At 39.1% G+C, this 18,018-nt stretch overlaps 1 protein-coding gene and 1 long non-coding RNA gene across 3 annotated transcripts in view; one reads left to right on the top strand and one right to left on the bottom strand.

Moving 5' to 3' along the window:
* The window catches only part of fgf13b (fibroblast growth factor 13b), a 43,012-nt gene extending 26,388 nt beyond the window's left edge, over positions 1 to 16,624 (bottom strand). Inside the window, exon 1 of one of the 2 annotated variants that reach the window (XM_034683381.1) lies at positions 16,449 to 16,624. In XM_034683381.1, coding sequence (XP_034539272.1) covers positions 16,449 to 16,491 — 43 coding nt within the window. In that variant the 5' untranslated portion in view covers positions 16,492 to 16,624. Of the gene's footprint in view, positions 1 to 5,472; positions 5,630 to 16,448 lie in introns of those variants that run through there. The other variant, XM_034683382.1, reaches the window with a different exon arrangement.
* Positions 14,267 to 18,018, top strand: part of LOC117812537 — a 6,081-nt gene continuing 2,329 nt past the window's right edge. The window contains exon 1 of the long non-coding RNA XR_004631235.1: positions 14,267 to 14,334. This is a non-coding gene — a long non-coding RNA (uncharacterized LOC117812537). The remainder of the gene's footprint in view (positions 14,335 to 18,018) is intronic.

Genomic DNA, 18,018 nt, shown 5'->3' with positions numbered 1-18,018 from the left:
ATGTAAGAGGGGGGCCAGGAGACCGACAGGTGAATGAATGAGAGGAGGAATAATGGAAAAGAGAGGGAGGTGGGTGGAGGAGGGAGAGAGAAAATGAGATATTGAGTGTGCCTGTGTTTGTGTGAGAGAGAGAGTGATAGAAAGAGAGCTTGTAGAGAATATACAACCTACAAATAGATTGGGAAAAGTGAATGATGAATGAAGGAGGGGAGGGGAAAATGAAGAAGGCATATGAGCAAGGGAGGGAGATAAAAAGGGTTGAGTGTGAGAGGAAGAAAGGGATTCATTATAAAGATGGGGAGGAAATGAAAATACAAAATGTGAAATAAAGAAAGAAAATGAAGAGAGGGAGAAATGTAGTGAGTGTGTGAAGAGAGGGAGAGAAATTGAAGAAAGAGAGGGAGGGGGGAAAAGGAGGGGCTCTCATCTTATTTTGGTGCAGAGGTTCACTCCTGCTGACAGGCTGCAGCGCGAGAGGAGGAGGTGAAAAACGGAGCAGCGCTTCAGCGTGGATGAGTTGTGGCATTTTCTCCATGTTCTCTTTGCATTCACAGACACACACACACGTACACACACAAACACACACACACACAATCATGCTTGTCGGCTGGCCACAGGCAGCCCCCGCAGGAGGAGCACATGCACAGCTGTCAGTGAAAGATACAGCTGCAATGGCGCATGGCAACTGCAACTCCAAACGATGGGAGAGGAGGAAGAAGAAGAAGACAAGGAGGTGGATGAAGACTCACAGCAGAGGTCGACCTGTGAGCACCTGGCGCCCAGCAGCTGCTTGCGTGCCGCTCCAGAGTGGAAAAGCGAGGGGAAATCGATGGCTGGAGAGGAGGAGGATGTGTTGAGCAGTAAATTAGACGACTGAAGCAGAGAGGTGTACTCGATGCGCTGTGGAAATAAGACACAGGGTGGAAGGGGGAAAGTGATGGACTGTGGACAGAAGCCGGGGTCAGGACCTGGTCAACGAGGGGGGAAACCTTTGCTGTGAAGGAGCTGGAGAGACACCCATGGCCTTCTGGGTAGGTAAGCCACATGTAAACATGCTGATAAATATAGTGAAAGGTGTGACTGTGCAGCTCAACCCACAGGGCTGTGAATTCACAGGGACACTTCAGCTGTGAAGGATTTTATAACCGATCCGTGATGTCATCAGACACATCGAGGTAGGAGAGCAAACACGAGTAAAACCACCGTGGTGAGATGACTGAAAGCTTGGTCCTGTCCTTCATCTTTCATTTATGACATCCTCACTCCATCCTCACTTTTAAAGCCAGACCACGTGTCCCTAAAAGCACAAGCCGAGGGAGGAATTAGGACATGAGATCTCACAACAGAAGCTGCAGGAGAGACAAATCATATGAAACCACACGTTCTCACTCTTTACTGTAAATCAGAAAATCAATAACAAAGTCGATGTTACAGAAACAGGAAAATCTATGAGTTCATCAATCACAGAGGGAAGGGAAAAGGAAGCATCCTGAAGGAAGAATAGAAAGACTTTAAAAGATCTTATATAGAAAATGTAAAACTTTCATTTACTGAGGAAAAGAAGCCTTTGAACGCCTCACGCCTTAATAAGAAACACACATTTAAGCTGTTGCACTCTGCGGTTAAAACTTCTCCTAGCTTTGGTTTGAGCTGCAGCGCCCCCTACAGGCTGTAACAAGGGACTCAATCCTGGCAGGAGAAGTGATAGAACATACAGATACCCAGAGAGAGTCTTTAATGTATGTGTGTATCAGTCCGACCATGAGAGCCAGCTGGAGTGCAGTCATGCAGCTTTATTCACAACACAGTTTCACACTCTGCAGATCCTGCTCATGAAAAGCAGCGGGGAACAGTGTGATACATCCTAAAAAAGAAGTGAAACTGACGCACGCTTCACTTGGAACATTTTTTGGGGACATCTTGGTCGAGATAAACACTTTAAAGTCGAATCAGTTAATCTTATTTTGGTCGCAGGGAGGATGTGAGAACTGGCCCTGCAGGCCGACACGGAGCTTTACTTTGAAAGGATTATTAGGCAGACCGTGCAAAGAGCTTTGGGAGTTTTGATGCAAGGTCTCTGAAGGCACGGGTGTTAACTCATGTTGAGCAAATTCAATTATTTACTCACGCTTCCAGACTGTTATTATTTCTGTTTCTGTTCTGTGGTGATTAAAAAGTTTGGGTTTCCAGTTCCAGATCAGTTCCACAGTCACAGGTTTTGTTTTGTCTGTAAACTTTATGTTTTGCCTTATTATCATAGAATACAGTAAGATAGAGGATAGTGATGTTTTCAGCAGTAAGGAGGGGAGCAGACACCATACACACCCTCTGTTCTTCCAATTTTTCCACCTTGTAATGTAAAAATCTTTTCTTAATCTTAGCAGGAAGTCTTTTTTCCATCTCATGAATGTCTTTCATGATTTCAAATCACTTTGGTACCATAGGTGCATCAGCAAAACAAAGTAAATTAACTTGAGTACATGTTTTGAGTATCTGTACTTTACTTGAGTATTATTTTGGGGGGAACTTATTACTTTAGTTTTTCCTCGCCACTGTAACTAGCTAAATATTGCGATGTGCAATGCTCATGATGGATTAAGGTGAGGTAAGACTGAGCCTTATCCTGTCTTGAAGTTGGGTCTCTGTTCATAATTTGACATAGAGTGGTCTAGACCTCCTATGTTTGTAAAGCGTCTTGAGATAACGTTTGTTGTGATTTGGCGCTATACAAATAAAGATTGATTGATTGATTGATACTTTGACTCCATTTGAAAGACAAATATCATCCTTTTGACTCACTACTTTTGCTTTGAAGTCAGCTGATGAGTTTTCTTTTCTGAAATCAGATCCCAAAGACCGTAAACTGTTGTTGTACCTGTGTTTGGTTTGTCTCAGTGGTGTAGCCGTACCTCGGTTGAGCGTAGATCAAACGTTCTTCAGATCAGTCCGTTCATGTAGTCGTGGTGATGATGGCTATGACTGAGAAGGATGTTGATTCTCTACCTGAGCACCACGGCCATATTTTAAACCCACGTTTGAGGTTTTGAAATAAAGAATGATTCCTATTGATCTGTTTACCACACAGACTTTACCACAGCTGACAAAACATCAGCATCTAACCTGAGAAAGCATGTGGAGGTCTGGAGCTAACACACTGGTTTGATTCCACATGAACATTGTAAACTTGTCTGTGCTTGTAGTAACTTAGTTTATATTTCATGGTAGACTTTTTAGATATGAAATCATGTTTTCTAGATAAACAGAACGGAGCAGAATGTTCACCCATGCATTCTTGACTACACTCAGGCTTTGTGAAAATACGTTTAGAGATGTTTTAAAAAGTACTTTGAATACTTCAGTATTTTTAAAGCAAGTACTCCAGGACTTTAACTCAAGTCATCATCTGACTGAACGTTCATTTGTATTGGAGTAACATTTGACTAGTAGGGTCTATACTTTAACTTAAGTAATGAAGACGTCTGCTTTGTCCACAATCCAAGAATCTGCTTCATATTATTCCAAATATTTAAACATAACTGTAGTCATTTCGGACGTTCCAAAAAATATGGTGGTGATCCGCTCCATCACTCCCACAGATTCTCCAACATGAATGGTTTCTAGATGCAGAATATTTTCCTAATTTAGGATTAATGAAATATCGTACAAGATTCTTCAAACCAAATACGCCAACACATAAAACAAGAGCTGGAAAAAGTGTTTTGGTATATGTTCTCCCATTGCTGTTCAGTTATTTCATTCAGTTATTTTTCCATCTCTCTTTAATGGGAATTATTTTTGTTCATTTAAAACAATACTGGAATCTACAGTCTCCACTCTGTGACCCGGTCACACAACTTGTTTTTGCTTTCGGTCCCCAGAGAGCGTCTTGAAATGGGTAAAAAGAGTTTTATATACGCTGCTCCAGCAGGAGAGTTTGGGTTTGAGTGAGCTTGTCTCTTTAAATGTCTTTAAAAGCAGACTGAAGGCATTTGATGAAGATGCATCAGCGTGTAGATGCTTTGAATGATGACATTTTGTTATGAAATCCATGAGATGTTGTCATGTTTTAAAGATCTGTGTTGTTTGTCTGTAACTTTGTGGAGCTTGCTGCTGCCAGGAATCACTTGCACAAGAGATTCTTAATCTCAATGAGGTTTTCCTGGTTAACCCTCCTGTTACCCTCAAATTTACTAACATCTTTCATCCTTGGGGTCAATTTGACCTCAGCAATTTAAACCTCCAGAAACTGATTGTTAGGTTTATGTGTCAGGTACTTTACTTTTTTTGTTGACTACCTAAACAGCCCTTTAAATAAAACATGTTTAAAGCATTTAGAAGGACCTTATTTGTAAAACAGAACATCAAACTGCTGCGAGTTTGCCATGCTCTCGTAGGCCCTGCCTTGTTTCTATGTTATCAAAACGTATGACACAGGACTCATCATTGAATGACTTTAGAGACATGGTGGCTGGAAATATTATATCTCAATCTAAAGGTTGGTGGTTTGATCCCAGCTCCTGCAGTCACATGTGGAAGTGTCCTTGGTTATAGTGACCTCAATATCATCCAAAACAACTAAAACAAATGTGTGTAAAATGTTGATATTTCTTGTGTTGTATACAGCTAAAACAACCTGGGGCAAATTGACCCCAAGGAACAACGATGCGTATTTTTTCTTACAGGAAATTGGAAAATATTAACATTTTAATTTTACGTTTTCCAAGATGTCCCAATTAAATTAGGAAAAGTCATGAAATATGAAGCCAAAAAAATGATGTTAGTCATTCATTTAGAGACGTTAAACATTGAATGGGGTCCAATTGACCCCAAGGATAATAGGAGGGTTAAATACATTCAAATAAATTAATTAATTAATGAAGATGTGGTACTTCCTCTTCCTTCTCAAATCCCCTGCTGGAGTTTTGAAATGATTAATTTAGAACTTCCTGAATACTTTAAAGATTGATTTACTTAAAGGCCAAAAAGGATTCAGCACGATGTTGTTAAACACACTAAGAATAAAACACTGATCTTAATGACTTTGTGTAAATAATCATTGATTCATTAAGAAGTGTGCAGCAGGCGGAGAGCAGCAGCTCGTCTCTGCAGCAGGGCGCGCCCGTCGCTGCTTTCAGCACCACGGACAGCGCTTCAAGTTTGGATCAAAACACTGAGTTTGAAACACTTTGTGATAAAACTTTTTAAATATTTAAAACTTATCTTTAAAAGAATCAAACATGAATAAGTTTGCAACATGTTAAGGTCGAGAACAAACTGTTGAAAGTGCACAGAACTACAACAAGACCGGTTTAAAGAAAGTCCAAACAGAGGATTCAAACATGTTGACCTTCTTCTGTTTATCCGACTCATCACTAACAAAGTTAACTCACACAACTTCTCCTGGAGACTTTGTGGCAAGATTACAAACCCCTAGATTAAATGTGATGATTGCATCGTCCCCCCGGGTCCTACCTGAGGTGGATCTGCGGAGAGGGAAAGCCATGCTGCGCCCTGGAGCTCCTCAGCTTTGTGCTCGTGACTCTTTCGCACTTCCTGTTCCACGCAGCTCGACCAAAAGAGGAGGAACGACCGAAGTTCAAAGCAGACAATCCTCCACGGTACTGGATCCATTAAGGCCGCGCACATGGCGTTGACGGGAGATCATTACAGAACATTAGAGGCCATTAAGTCTTTGGAAGCGGTCATTAATGATTCATCTCAAGGCCCCGCTGATCTGGCACAATAAGAGAGGGAGGGAGCCAGCAGGCCGGCCCCAAAGCCAAGGAGCCATCCAGGAGGCAGAGTGTGTGTGTGTGTGTGTGTGTGTGTGTGTGTGTGTGTGTGTGTGTGTGTGTGTGTGTGTGTGTGTGTGTTTGTAGCCTATATACGCGTGTATGTGTGTGTGTGATCAAAGTGAAACAGAACTGTCGATGTCTCCCAACACAGATTAACACAAACACACACACACACTCTCTCTCACACACACACACACACACACACGTCAATAGTTTACACTGGCCTCAAGTAACACCTGTCTTCAACCAGGCTCACTAAACAAAGCCAAAAACACCAAACAGATGGTCATGATTCCTCCATATCAGATTAAATCTAGAACATTGGTCATGTTGGGACTCCTTGAAAATAAACTCAGTTTAACACTCAAACTCAGGATTATTTCAGCATAAATAAAACTGCTAATAATGTTCTATAATTTGAGATTAATAACTGATTCTTTAAGATGTCACAATTGTGACACATCAAACTCTAGACACTCCAAAACCAAACTTCACCCAGATTTTGTCCAATGTTAAATCAAATAAGACCAAAAAGAGAGACATTTTTCTCAGCATAAGTGGTGGAATAAGGACCAATTATTTGAATCTAGAATAAGGATTATAGTCATCTTCATATTTATCTACATATTGGTCTATCTAATCAATGATTTCTTGCCGGGACTGTAAAATATCAAAAATAGGAAGAAGAAATCATCAACTTATGTTTTCAACTATATTCCAACAACACTCTACAGAAACCTAATTTCTAAATATTATAAAAACAAATATTATATTTAATAAGAGCAAGAAAGCTTAAGAAGCTTGAACAGGAATGTTGGTATTAAAAAATACACATTTGGTTAATCGCTTTTTTATCCCCAATTAGACTAATTCGTTAAAAGCTTATTTGCTATAGAAATAGCCCATTTCAGAGCTCTGTAAAAGCTGTAACATGCTGCACATTTCTATAAATGTAACACGCCTTTGTAATGTGATGTACTGCACAAAGGAAAAAGTCCAAGGAGAAACTAAGTTTACTAAGCCAAGCCCATCTGACTGCATCTTTAGCAACAACGGCAGAACATTTTATTTATTTATTTAAAATGTATTTAACCAGGACAACCTCAGTGAGATTAAAAATCTATTTTACAAGAATGTCCTGGCACGTTACAAAAACCTTACAGATAAACAACACCAAATTCTAAAACATGACAACATCTCATGGATCAAATAACAGAATTTATCAGTCAATGGTCAAGAGGTGTCGTCAGTAAAAAGGTGAAAATATTCTACAGATGTTAGCTGAAACCACGTCTGCTTCCACACTGGAAAAAAAAGATGATTTAAGTGACCTGAAAACCTCAGAAGCGGCCACCTGAGCATACGGGTCTAATTTTGAAAAGAATGCAAGCTACAAGCTTATCCAGAATTTCAATAGTTAATCGTAAATAATATCATTTTAAATCGCAGACTAAAAAATTACATATTTGTTTGCTCTTCAAATCAGTTTTAGGTCGACATCAACAATGTCAAGCAATTCTCACCAGAGTCTGGATTTGGGAATAAAATGAATGAAATGAATACTTTATAATCTATGTAGTGTATTATTATTCAAATAACTGCTGCATTGCTGTCTGAAACCATGACTCAGAGGTAGGAGACGGCCTTAAAGTGCTTCTTCTGTGAAATACAGTTTTTATTTTTAATATTTTAAAGGATAATTCTGTTAAACATAAGGAAATATACAGGAGAGCATTCAAAAAATGTTCAGCATATTTCAACAAAGTGCATGGATCACAACACGCCAACCTGAGGACGCCACTGAGACCTGAGTCTTTCACAATCTGGACTTGCAACCCATTTATCAGCCGCAGTAGTTAACATTTGTGATGTAATTTGCAAACTCCAAAGTAGTGCATTCAACTTTTGACTTGTCAACTGAGCCATCTGAGATGTTTTAAAGTGAAATGCATCCTGCAGAAGTGCAGCAGTGTCGTTGTTTTCTATCACGACAGCAGCAGGAATCAGGAAGACACTGCGGCAGCTCAACTACAGGACGCCAAAAGGGACAAAATAGCACAAGATTACCTGTTAATTGGGGCGCCGTTGACCTAGCGGACTACTGAAACTGTAGCCCTCGTCGCAGAGGTCGCAGGTTCAATTCCAGCCTTGACCATTGCTGCTTGTTCACCCCCTCTCTCTACTCCCCACATTTCCCGTCTCTCTCCATTAAAGACTAAAAGGCCCCAAAAATCTAACTTTAAAAAATGATTACCTGTTAATTTTGGACCTTAATCACATCAGGCTTAATGCATTAACACTGATACCTCATAATAAATCAAATCAGATTAAATAAACTCACACAAAGAGATGAAAACACACACACACACACACACACACACACACACACACACACACACACACACACACACACACACACACACACACACCTTATGGCTCTGCACTACGTCCATCTGAGGTTCTGCGGGCTATAATCAATGCAGCCCATCATAGCACATTATATAGTAACCACAGTCAGATAAAAGCTGCCAGTCCAGGATTACACACAGTCTCTACACAACCACACATAACCATCTATTATCAGCCCATTACATTGTTGTGCTTCCTGTGAAGCCGCCAGCTCAAACACAGCAGCGTCCAGAGATGATACAGATATTATTACAGCCTGCAGAGTGTCTTTATACTGCAGGACAGGAGGCTGTAAAAGCTGCAGAAGGCAGTGAAGCAGGATGTTGCTGCAGAACATGCACACTCAGCTGTTTGAAAAGTGAAGCTTGAAAAAGATTTATCTTCATTATCTGTCCTTTACGAATCTGTGTGAGCCAACAAAGTGTTCTCAGGGAAGGAGTGTTGTTGTGGATTCAGCCCACATGGATGTCCCAATCATCGTCTACAGCTTCCTGTGATCAGGAAATGACTCTATTACAGCCGTCAGGCAGATTAAGAACTGGGTTGGGTCACTGTGCTTGTGCCGGTGTTTATCCATCTCTCTCTCCTTTTGTTTCTCCTTTTCTTTCAGCTGAACTGCGATGCCATTTCAGCTCTGAACAAACACACACGCCTCCTGAAATAGCTTTGTAGCTCTGGCTTGAAATAGCAGACCACAAAGATGGCAGCAGGTGCATTTGGGCAAAGGTTCCCGGGCCAATAGCCTGGGCAGGCAGCCAGGAACCAATCATTGGAGTATTTTAGAGATCATCAGCTGTCATTCACCACAAGCAATACAGACTGTCCGCCACTAGGTGGTGCCAAAATATCAGATGACAGTCATTGAGGGAAAGGAGTTAAGTGAGTGTAAGTGAGTGTTCCTGTATCTGTGAGTACACAGTGTCTTGTTTCTGATGTCAGCTTGACCCTCTCACACCTTTACAACAAGCCTGAGAGTTTGAGACATGTTTCACCTTTTGGCAGACACTCATAACTTAGAAAAAGGAGCCAACAAGTCAGTCTTTTCATCCTCTCGTGGTCGAAACAGTCTCCAATCTTTGTTAAGACACCACATTAAAGTGTGTAACAGCTGCCAACACGTCTATGTTTTGTCACGCTGCTCTGCCTCCTGTCACTTTCAATAACAATCAGAACTTGAACACACTTCTTTTATTGCAGACTCTGTAAACACACTGTTTTTTCATTTGATGGCAAGATAGTCCAAACAAGACAACTTTAGAAACTTATATCAGACGTCATGGCTGACTACAGAGGAAACGCTGAGTCACAGTGAAAACTCAAATCACGTCTTCGTCACGTTTTTAATTCCATCCAGACTCCCCGGAGTCCCCATTTATAAAAGACTTCATCTCCTGCAGCCTGTTACAGGACAAGAACTGCCACCACAATATAGATGAAACACCTTTGTTATTAAATGTTACACTTTTATATGACATTAATAAACTTGCACATTATAGACTAACACCTAATGTAGTGACCATCATGAGAAACTCAGTAATAATCACAATATCAAACTCAAACTGTAACATCATAATGAAAGGGTCCCTGATGCACCGTGGGGATGAAATGTACGCGGGCTAAATAAGCTCATCGTCCATGCAGAATCTCAGCGTCTCTTATGCTTTGTTTTTTGGATGGTAAGCAAACAAAGAACAAAGAAAATCACAGCTCCTGCTTCCTCTCCTGCTCTGGTAAAAAGCCACAGCCCCACCCAGCCAGGTGCATGCTGGCCTTCTGCCTGCCTACCTAAATAACCACAGGGGCCCACAGTGTTACCTAATCACCAAACAAACTGAAGAAGGACTAAATATACAAAAAAAACTAAATATACTAAACAAATGACGAGCAAAAATATATCCCCAGAATGTAACTTACATTGATTATAAAAAATAAAAGTAAAAAACCAAACAACTAATACTACTTATTAATTGTAAACTAAATAAACAACTTAAAGGTGACATATCATGCAAAATTGACTTTTTAATGGTTCTCTACCTGAAATATGTGTCCCTGTCTACAAACCCCCCGAGAATGAAAAAATCCATTCTGCCCCTGTTCTGATTTCTCCACCTTTCTGTAAATGTGTGTGAAACGAGCCGTTTCAGACTTCAGTGTTTTTGTTACGTAACAACAATATCCAGTCTGTCACGGAGTCAGAGCTCGAAGCTTGTTCAGCCCATAGACTGTATAAAATAATACTGAATCCCTCCTCCGTTTTTCATTCCCTGCACACATGTGTGCTAACAAGGAGCTTAGGAGGGAGGCATGCTAGTTGTAGGCTGTCTTAATAAACACAAAGGTCGGTTTTACTCCCCACGTCTGCAGATTTGAAGATCTAGTGGATGATTTTTATTTATCATGGATAAGTGCTAGCGCTAGTTAGCATAGCTACATAGCTACATGTCGTAGCTGTAGCTGTGTACCAAGACACACGTCGACATACTGACAAATAAAACAACAAGAAACACTAAATCTGTGACCAATCCTTCAGAAAAGGTCCCGCTGCCTTTCTGGCAGAGGTCGGTTTTACTCCCCACGTCTGCAGGTTTGAAGATCTAGTGGATGATTTTTATTTATCATGGATAAGTGCTAGCGCTAGTTAGCATAGCCACATAGCTACATGTTCGTAGCTGTGTACCAAGACACACGTCGACATACTGATAAATAAAACAACAAGAAACACTAAATCTGTGACCAATCGTTCAGAAAGGTCCTGCTGCAGGCGCCTCTCCGTCAGGATCAGATTCTGGATCAGATTCAGAGGGTTGAAGTAACGTGATCTCTGAGAAGCCGTGTATATTCAGCCAACATGTAAACATTAGATCAACGTGCTGGAGAGCCGAGGCACATCCACTTCCTGAGGGGGCGTGGTCAGAGAGAAAACAGAGTGTTCTGAGCAGGGCTGAAGAAGAGGGCTTTTCAGGCAGACCAAAATCTGATTTCAAAGTGTTTTTTTGAGCATAAACTTTAAAGGCATGTTTTGGGGACCTCTTAGACCAATATATATTGATAAAAAAAGTGTGATATGTCACCTTTAATACAAAAAATTACAAACATTAGTCATTTCACCAAAAGAAATAAAATGAAAATATGCAGTGGTCAGCAGAAAGTAAGATTTGTGATATATGAGTATGATATTATAGAAAACATGTTCCTGGCATTTCATTACATTAAACATTATAAAACAAACCGGCTCACCTGTTGGCTTTCATAGATGCAGCTGTGGAGCAGGTAAAATAAAAGTTTGCTCTGATATCGAACAGGTATTTTGTTTATCATATTCAAGGTCTAATCTAGTCTAGCAGTGTGGATTGCTCATTTTCAATTAGAAATAAATATTTATACAGATGAGAGCTGAGATCTGGGTGTTTTTAAAAGTTTGGCTTAAACTTAGAGTAATTTCTTTTTAGCCATGGACTCCATGTTTTACTTTTATTACCATTGTTTCAGCATTATATTATTTTACATCTATTCATTTTATTGAATGTGATTTTTATTTTATTTAATTTTTCTGGTATGTATCTGATTTAATTTCATTGATTTTTTTGTAATTCTTTTATTTTATTTTTATGTTTTTTATCATTTTACCTATTGCTGCTATTTTCTGTCACTGTCCTTTTGTGAAGCTGCATGCTTGTATGCATGAAACCTGCTATATAAATAAAAATGAGTTGAGTTTAGAGTGATTCTAATCTCATTAGTTTGCATATACTTGCTCTTAAAAATGAGTAAACAAATCAGAGTTTAACTGGACTTAATGAGGCTGATATAGAAGTTGAGGGATCACAAAAGCTGTTAAAGTTTCTCCTGCTGAAGACAGAAAGGTGTTTACTAAACTTTATAGTAATCATCCTGAAATACAGTACTATGTGCAGCATTTTACTGAAACGTCAGCACAGATAACGACCACATGGTGGTGCCAGAGTAAAGTCATTGGATACATCATGTGCAGAACTGAAATATTTGTACTAAGTTTTATGGAATATATACTTTGTATCTTACAGTACTTCAGTGTTATTGACATATTGACCTTACACATGATCTATAGCTGCTGGCATTAATAAAAGCTCTTTGGTAGTGTTTTTTTATTTATCTTTGAGTGATGAAAAAAGGTTTTATAGTTTTGCTCAAAAACTCAAAATAAGCAGGAATTAGTTTTGATGCTCATTAGTACAAAAAGTGCATCACTGCTGGACGATATTCTGACTAACACATCAGTGTAACATCAGATGTAGCGCAGTGATATGCACCAGCATTAATTTCTGTCCAATGGTGACCTCTGCTGCCTTCCTGCTGTGTCACAATCAGAGTTAATTGAATCCTCTCCTTCTCTTTTACTACATTCACACACACACACACACACACACACACACACACACACACACACACACACACACACACACACACACACACACACACACACACACACACACACACACACTCACACATACACAAAAAGGCGCCAACAGCTACCCTCATCTCAAGTCTAATCTCTGCAGGAGCAAGATGTTAATGAGTTCCTGTTCTACATAAACGTAATCCTTAATGCTGCCATTATTTTAGACAGAAAATTACAACATGACACATAACCCTGGAGCAGTCATGGCTGGATCTGTTTTAATCGAAAAGTACAAAAGATTTGACAAATTTTGAAAACTGAGTTCAAAAATTGAAGAAGACTACAATTTTTTTAGGACACTCATGCAACTAATCTGCTTAATCCACAAAAAAATGCCCTCAATGGAAGCAGTAAGTTTTTTTCTGCAGGACTTCTACAACACTTTTTAAAATGATACTAACATGTGGTTTATTGTTACTTTCCTCATTCAAAAGGAGCTCTTAGCTCAAGCTAAGCAAACTCTGCAGGATTGAAACACCTGTTCAAAGCAATGTAATGCTTCAACATATACTTTTATGATTGCCTATGTTTTGTGCCTGCTTGATTGTGAGGTTAAACCAACCTGCATTTAAATAAAAGGTCTAATATTTGGTCCAAGTTAATGTAAAAACTTAAAACTACATTCTTAAAGATCCACCAATCAATCATGCAGCATTTAGCAAGTTACAGTGGCAAAGACAAACTTCCTTTAACAGGAAGAAACCTCCAGCAGGACCAGACTCGTGTTAGACACACATCTGCTGAGACCGTGTTGAAGAGAGGGATAGAGGGAGATGAAGAGAGAGAGCGATGACAGTGATAAGATGTATTGTAGTTGAAGTTGCTGTTGATGCTGGAGTCCAGCATGTTGTAGCAGCTGTAGTCTGGAACGTCCACAGCAGCAGGATGTGTTAAGTTATCAGTGTTAATTTCAAAAACTATATTGAGTTTTAAAAAGGTAGTATACAGCCTAATATAGAGCTGTACTGTGATCCATTGCAACCTACTTATAGTTCTGGCCTCTCAGTGGATTTATCATCTTATAAATCACAACATCTTGTGTATTGGCTTGGTTGTATTACTTCTTAAGATTACTGATGTTTTGGTTTATATGTTTAACAATTTTGCTACCACCACAAACCAACACAACAGTACAATAGCGCCCCCTAGTGGCTAACTTCCAAAGCAGCTAAAATGCAACTGGAATGTTTAAAAAGACCTTTTTGTCTGAATTGTGTCCCAGGAATCCTTAATGTAAACCTTAAATTAATTTCCTGAACCACTGTGTATAGTTAGTCTGTAATTATTTCTGTTAGATTGTTTTAGTTCTCACGTCATGGGGTAAACCCGGAAGTAAATCACAGTGAGTAACTCTCCCTCTTAAAAGCAGGTACGATGGTTAACCAGACGAGTCATTAATAAACCAACAAGAGAGCTTAACAACTGTTCGCTTCTGTCTTAAACAATCTAAACAAGTTTGAAACACCTCTGCATAAACTCACCTGGAGGTCGCTTAACAAAATCATTAAAATGTGTTTCAACTGTCGAATGAGCTCAGTGTTGCCCCTTGTGGCCATTAAGGGAAAACACTTCATAAATAATAATAATTGCTCCAGCCACAGGGGGCAGTAGAGAGCACATTACGACTTAATGAACGTTAAATACGCTGAAGAAGAAGTCACATTATTAAAAACATGGAGCAGGGACTCTGAGGTGAGAGTTTGTGATTTGTTTTTAAAGTTTAAAATGTATATTTTTCGTGTCACAGAGGCTTAAAGTGATTTGATTGGTAAAGGTTCGCCTTGTTAGTTTATTTTTTATTTAAAAGGACAATGCATATTAATTAACACTTCTGTTAAAGGCCCTGTGAGGAGTTTTGAAGTGGCTGAGAAACAGACTGAAAATGATACTGAGGCCTCTTTATGACCTTCAATAGCAAACAAGTCCATCAGCAGCAACACTGACACCTTCTCTGTTGTCATTTTTAATGCCTGAAACCGCCCTGAGGGGGTAGGTGTCAGACCAGATGATGGACATCTCGCTTCAGAAACAGCCTTTATTTGACTGTTTTCATGGAAAATAATCACATTCCCTGATAAAGTTAATTGTTGACACAACAGGATGAGGTTTTTGTTGAAAACACTACTTTTACATGGATAGGACAAGATATAAGGGGTATCACTTTGTCCACAAGGGGGCGCCAGAATCGATACAAAACAAAAGTTCCTCACAGCAGCTTTAATTAGCCAAAATGCTAGTTTACATCCTTAGTCCCTTGCCAGATGTTAAATAGGCTTCCTAAAAAGATCAAAATTAAACAAAAAAATAAAATATAAAGTGAAATAACATAAAAAATAAGAAGTGAGAGGAGAAACCAACAATGTTAAAGAACAACATACAGCCTCTTTCTTGAGTTTTTAAAAATACTTTAAAACTTTTAAATGCTAATATATTAATTATTTATTTTTCTGACTGCAGAAAATGTAACATTGGGGTTACATTTGATATTTTGTGTTTAACTCTTTTCATACTTTTACCTTTGGCTACCCTACAGGATAAATAATCCTGTTTTTATTGAATATGTGTTCATCTTATATACAGATAATACTGCTTTTGTTGTAATTTATGCAATCCAGTTATTGTGTCCCTGTAATTGTTCTTGTGTTTTCAGTGTTTTTAGATTAATATACGTTTTTTAAGTCCGAAATGAAGTGAATTCATTGTTTCCTGCAGTGATTATACATGCCATTGCTGACTGTGCGTTTGTTGCAGTGTACAAGTGTGTTTTGTTACCTCAGCTCACTGGGGACCTGCAGCCACACTGAGAGCAGGATTTGCTGGTGTAGTGGTCATAAACATGGTTTACTGCATGAACTAAAACCTCCACTTGGGATAATTGGAAGAGAGCCAATTTAAACTGACATCAATTGCAAGTTGAGGTTTGAAGCAGGGAAATTAATATCTGGTATTTACTGTCTTTGTGTGAATGTGTGTGTGTGTGTGTGTGTGTGTGTGTGTGTGTGTGTGTGTGTGTGTGTGTAGGGTGTGTTTTCTGTCTATAACTACCACATTCATGACTATTTATGCAGCTATGTGACTCCATATGTAGGTTACTGGTGCACAACGTATATATTTAATGTGTCTTTGCTTTTCATAACACTACCACCAATAATCTTATCATCACGTGCTTGCAGCTTTATTTTAATTTCCCTCTCATGCATTTCTCAGATGCGCATGAATATCCTCCTGTCATCACCTGCATGCTGCAGATTTTCGGTCTTTTTATGAATGGGTCCAAGTCACATGCATACATTATGATGCACAAGCCCCTCTAAGCTCGCGGGCGACACCCTTTTTTGTCTCCATGGCAATGATAGTTTCCCAGTTTCCATTGCGGTGTACAGCGCGTCAATTTTATTGCTATCCAGGGGGAAGAAAATAAATGAGTGTGTGCGGCTGAATTGAGATCTCAGACACAGAGAGCCTTCTATTGCAGAGATCACAGCTTCATTTAGAGGTTTAACAAGATCGACACTGAGCTTATTGGATGTTTCCTGCAACATAATGCAAGAGGTCTCCTGCTGCTCCTATAATAAGGTGAAATATGTTCACCTTATAATATATCCACACAACCCGTTACAATACAGCTGTCTTTGATTGTAATGCAATATGAAAGTGTGTGTAGTGTGTGTTCCCTGGATTCTGATCTAGGTGGACAATGGGAATAAGTGCTGATCTCAGCAGATTCCCGTGTAACAGCAAAGGAAAAAAAAAACAGTCACTCTCACACCCTTGTTGGTCTCAGACTCGGGTTCTTCATCACTCACCTCTGGCGGCATTATCCTCTTTGCTTTTGGTCTTTCCGCTCATGGAGCTCCTCTGTCGCTGCTGCTGGGTCAATCAAAGTTCCAGGTAGAGATTCAGGCTCGTGCCTCTACTTTTTCATCCTTTTCCGTTTTTTTGTTTTTTTTTAATCCCCCTCCACGCGCGGCAGTCCAGTCCTCACACTCCTTCTCCTTCTTCTTCTTCTTGTCGTCCCTCCCTCTCTCTCTCTGCCTCTCTCTCTCTCTCTCCTCAGCCTGGTCCCTGTTTGAGAGCCAGTTCTGCCTCCACGTGCCTCTATATCAGCAGGAGCGCTCCCAAATGTGCGCGCGCCGAAAATGCTCTCGCACGCGCGCACCGAGACACAAAGAAGGATGTCACTAATAATAATAAGAAGAACTATTATCAGATAGAAGTGTACATAGTGTGTTTATATCTGTATTTTATATATTTTATTTTATTTTTACTTTATTTAATTTTATTCTATTTTATTTAATTTTATTTAATTTTATTTAATTGTATTATACCTTTGTCATTGCTATTATTATTGTTATTATATGTTTTTTAACTATGTTAGCACATTGTTGTATTCCCCTGTCCCGTGTTGTAAGCTGCTGTAACAAAAGAATTTCCCCCAACAGGGGACAAATAAAGTAAAGTATATCTCATCTTAATAATAATAATAATAATAATAATAATAATAATAATAATAAGCACATGTCACGCAACGCAGAAACACACAACTAACTCTGTCAGTCTTATCAGTTAAACATCCTCCAAACACTCTGAAGTCTTCATGATTAAGATCTCCTTATAACTGATAGTAACAGTCAATGTCTCTCTCAGCATCACACCTGTTTGTTCCCTTATCTTGATCACTACACCTCCTAAATTCTTTAATTTACACCACATTATAGTTGCATTAAATACTGAAAAGCGATGTACTGCTGTGGTGTTATTAAGCCTTACCCCTTAACATTAGTACCTGCCCCAACCGGTCCACCTTCAAATCACTCACCAAAACCCACCTATTTGGAATTGCCTTTAACATATGATTGCTTTTAAATGTATTTTATTCATGTTTTTATTATTCTGTTGTTTTATATGATGTTTCATCCTTTGTGCAGCATCTTTGTTTTTAGAAAAGCGCTTTATAAATAAAATGTATTATTATTATTATTATTATTATTATTATTATTATTATTAATAATAATTGGCAATTTACATTATAAGCAAGCAGCAACCTCCAGTCCTAAAAAATGAAGCCCATTGCGTAAGTACTAAAAACTGCAGTTCCTCGAGTGTCCACTAGAGGCTGGCTGCAGAAACACCGGAAACCACATACACACCCATTCAAAAAAAAATTTGCAGCAGAAATAAACAGCCTGTTTACAGCCTGATTCAAAAAAACTGTTAAAGGTGACATATCATGCAAAATTGACTTTTTAATGGTTCTCTACCTGGACTATGTGTCCCTGTCTACAAACCCCCCGAGAATTAAAAAAATCCATTCTGCCCCTGTTTTGATTTCTCCACCTTTCTGTAAATGTGTGTGAAACGAGCCGTTTCAGACTT

This window comes from Notolabrus celidotus, chromosome 5 (assembly GCF_009762535.1).
Source record: "Notolabrus celidotus isolate fNotCel1 chromosome 5, fNotCel1.pri, whole genome shotgun sequence".
Lineage (NCBI taxonomy): Eukaryota > Metazoa > Chordata > Actinopteri > Labriformes > Labridae > Notolabrus > Notolabrus celidotus.
Note: the sequence above shows the minus strand (reverse complement) of the source record. Positions and strands in the feature narration are given on the sequence as shown.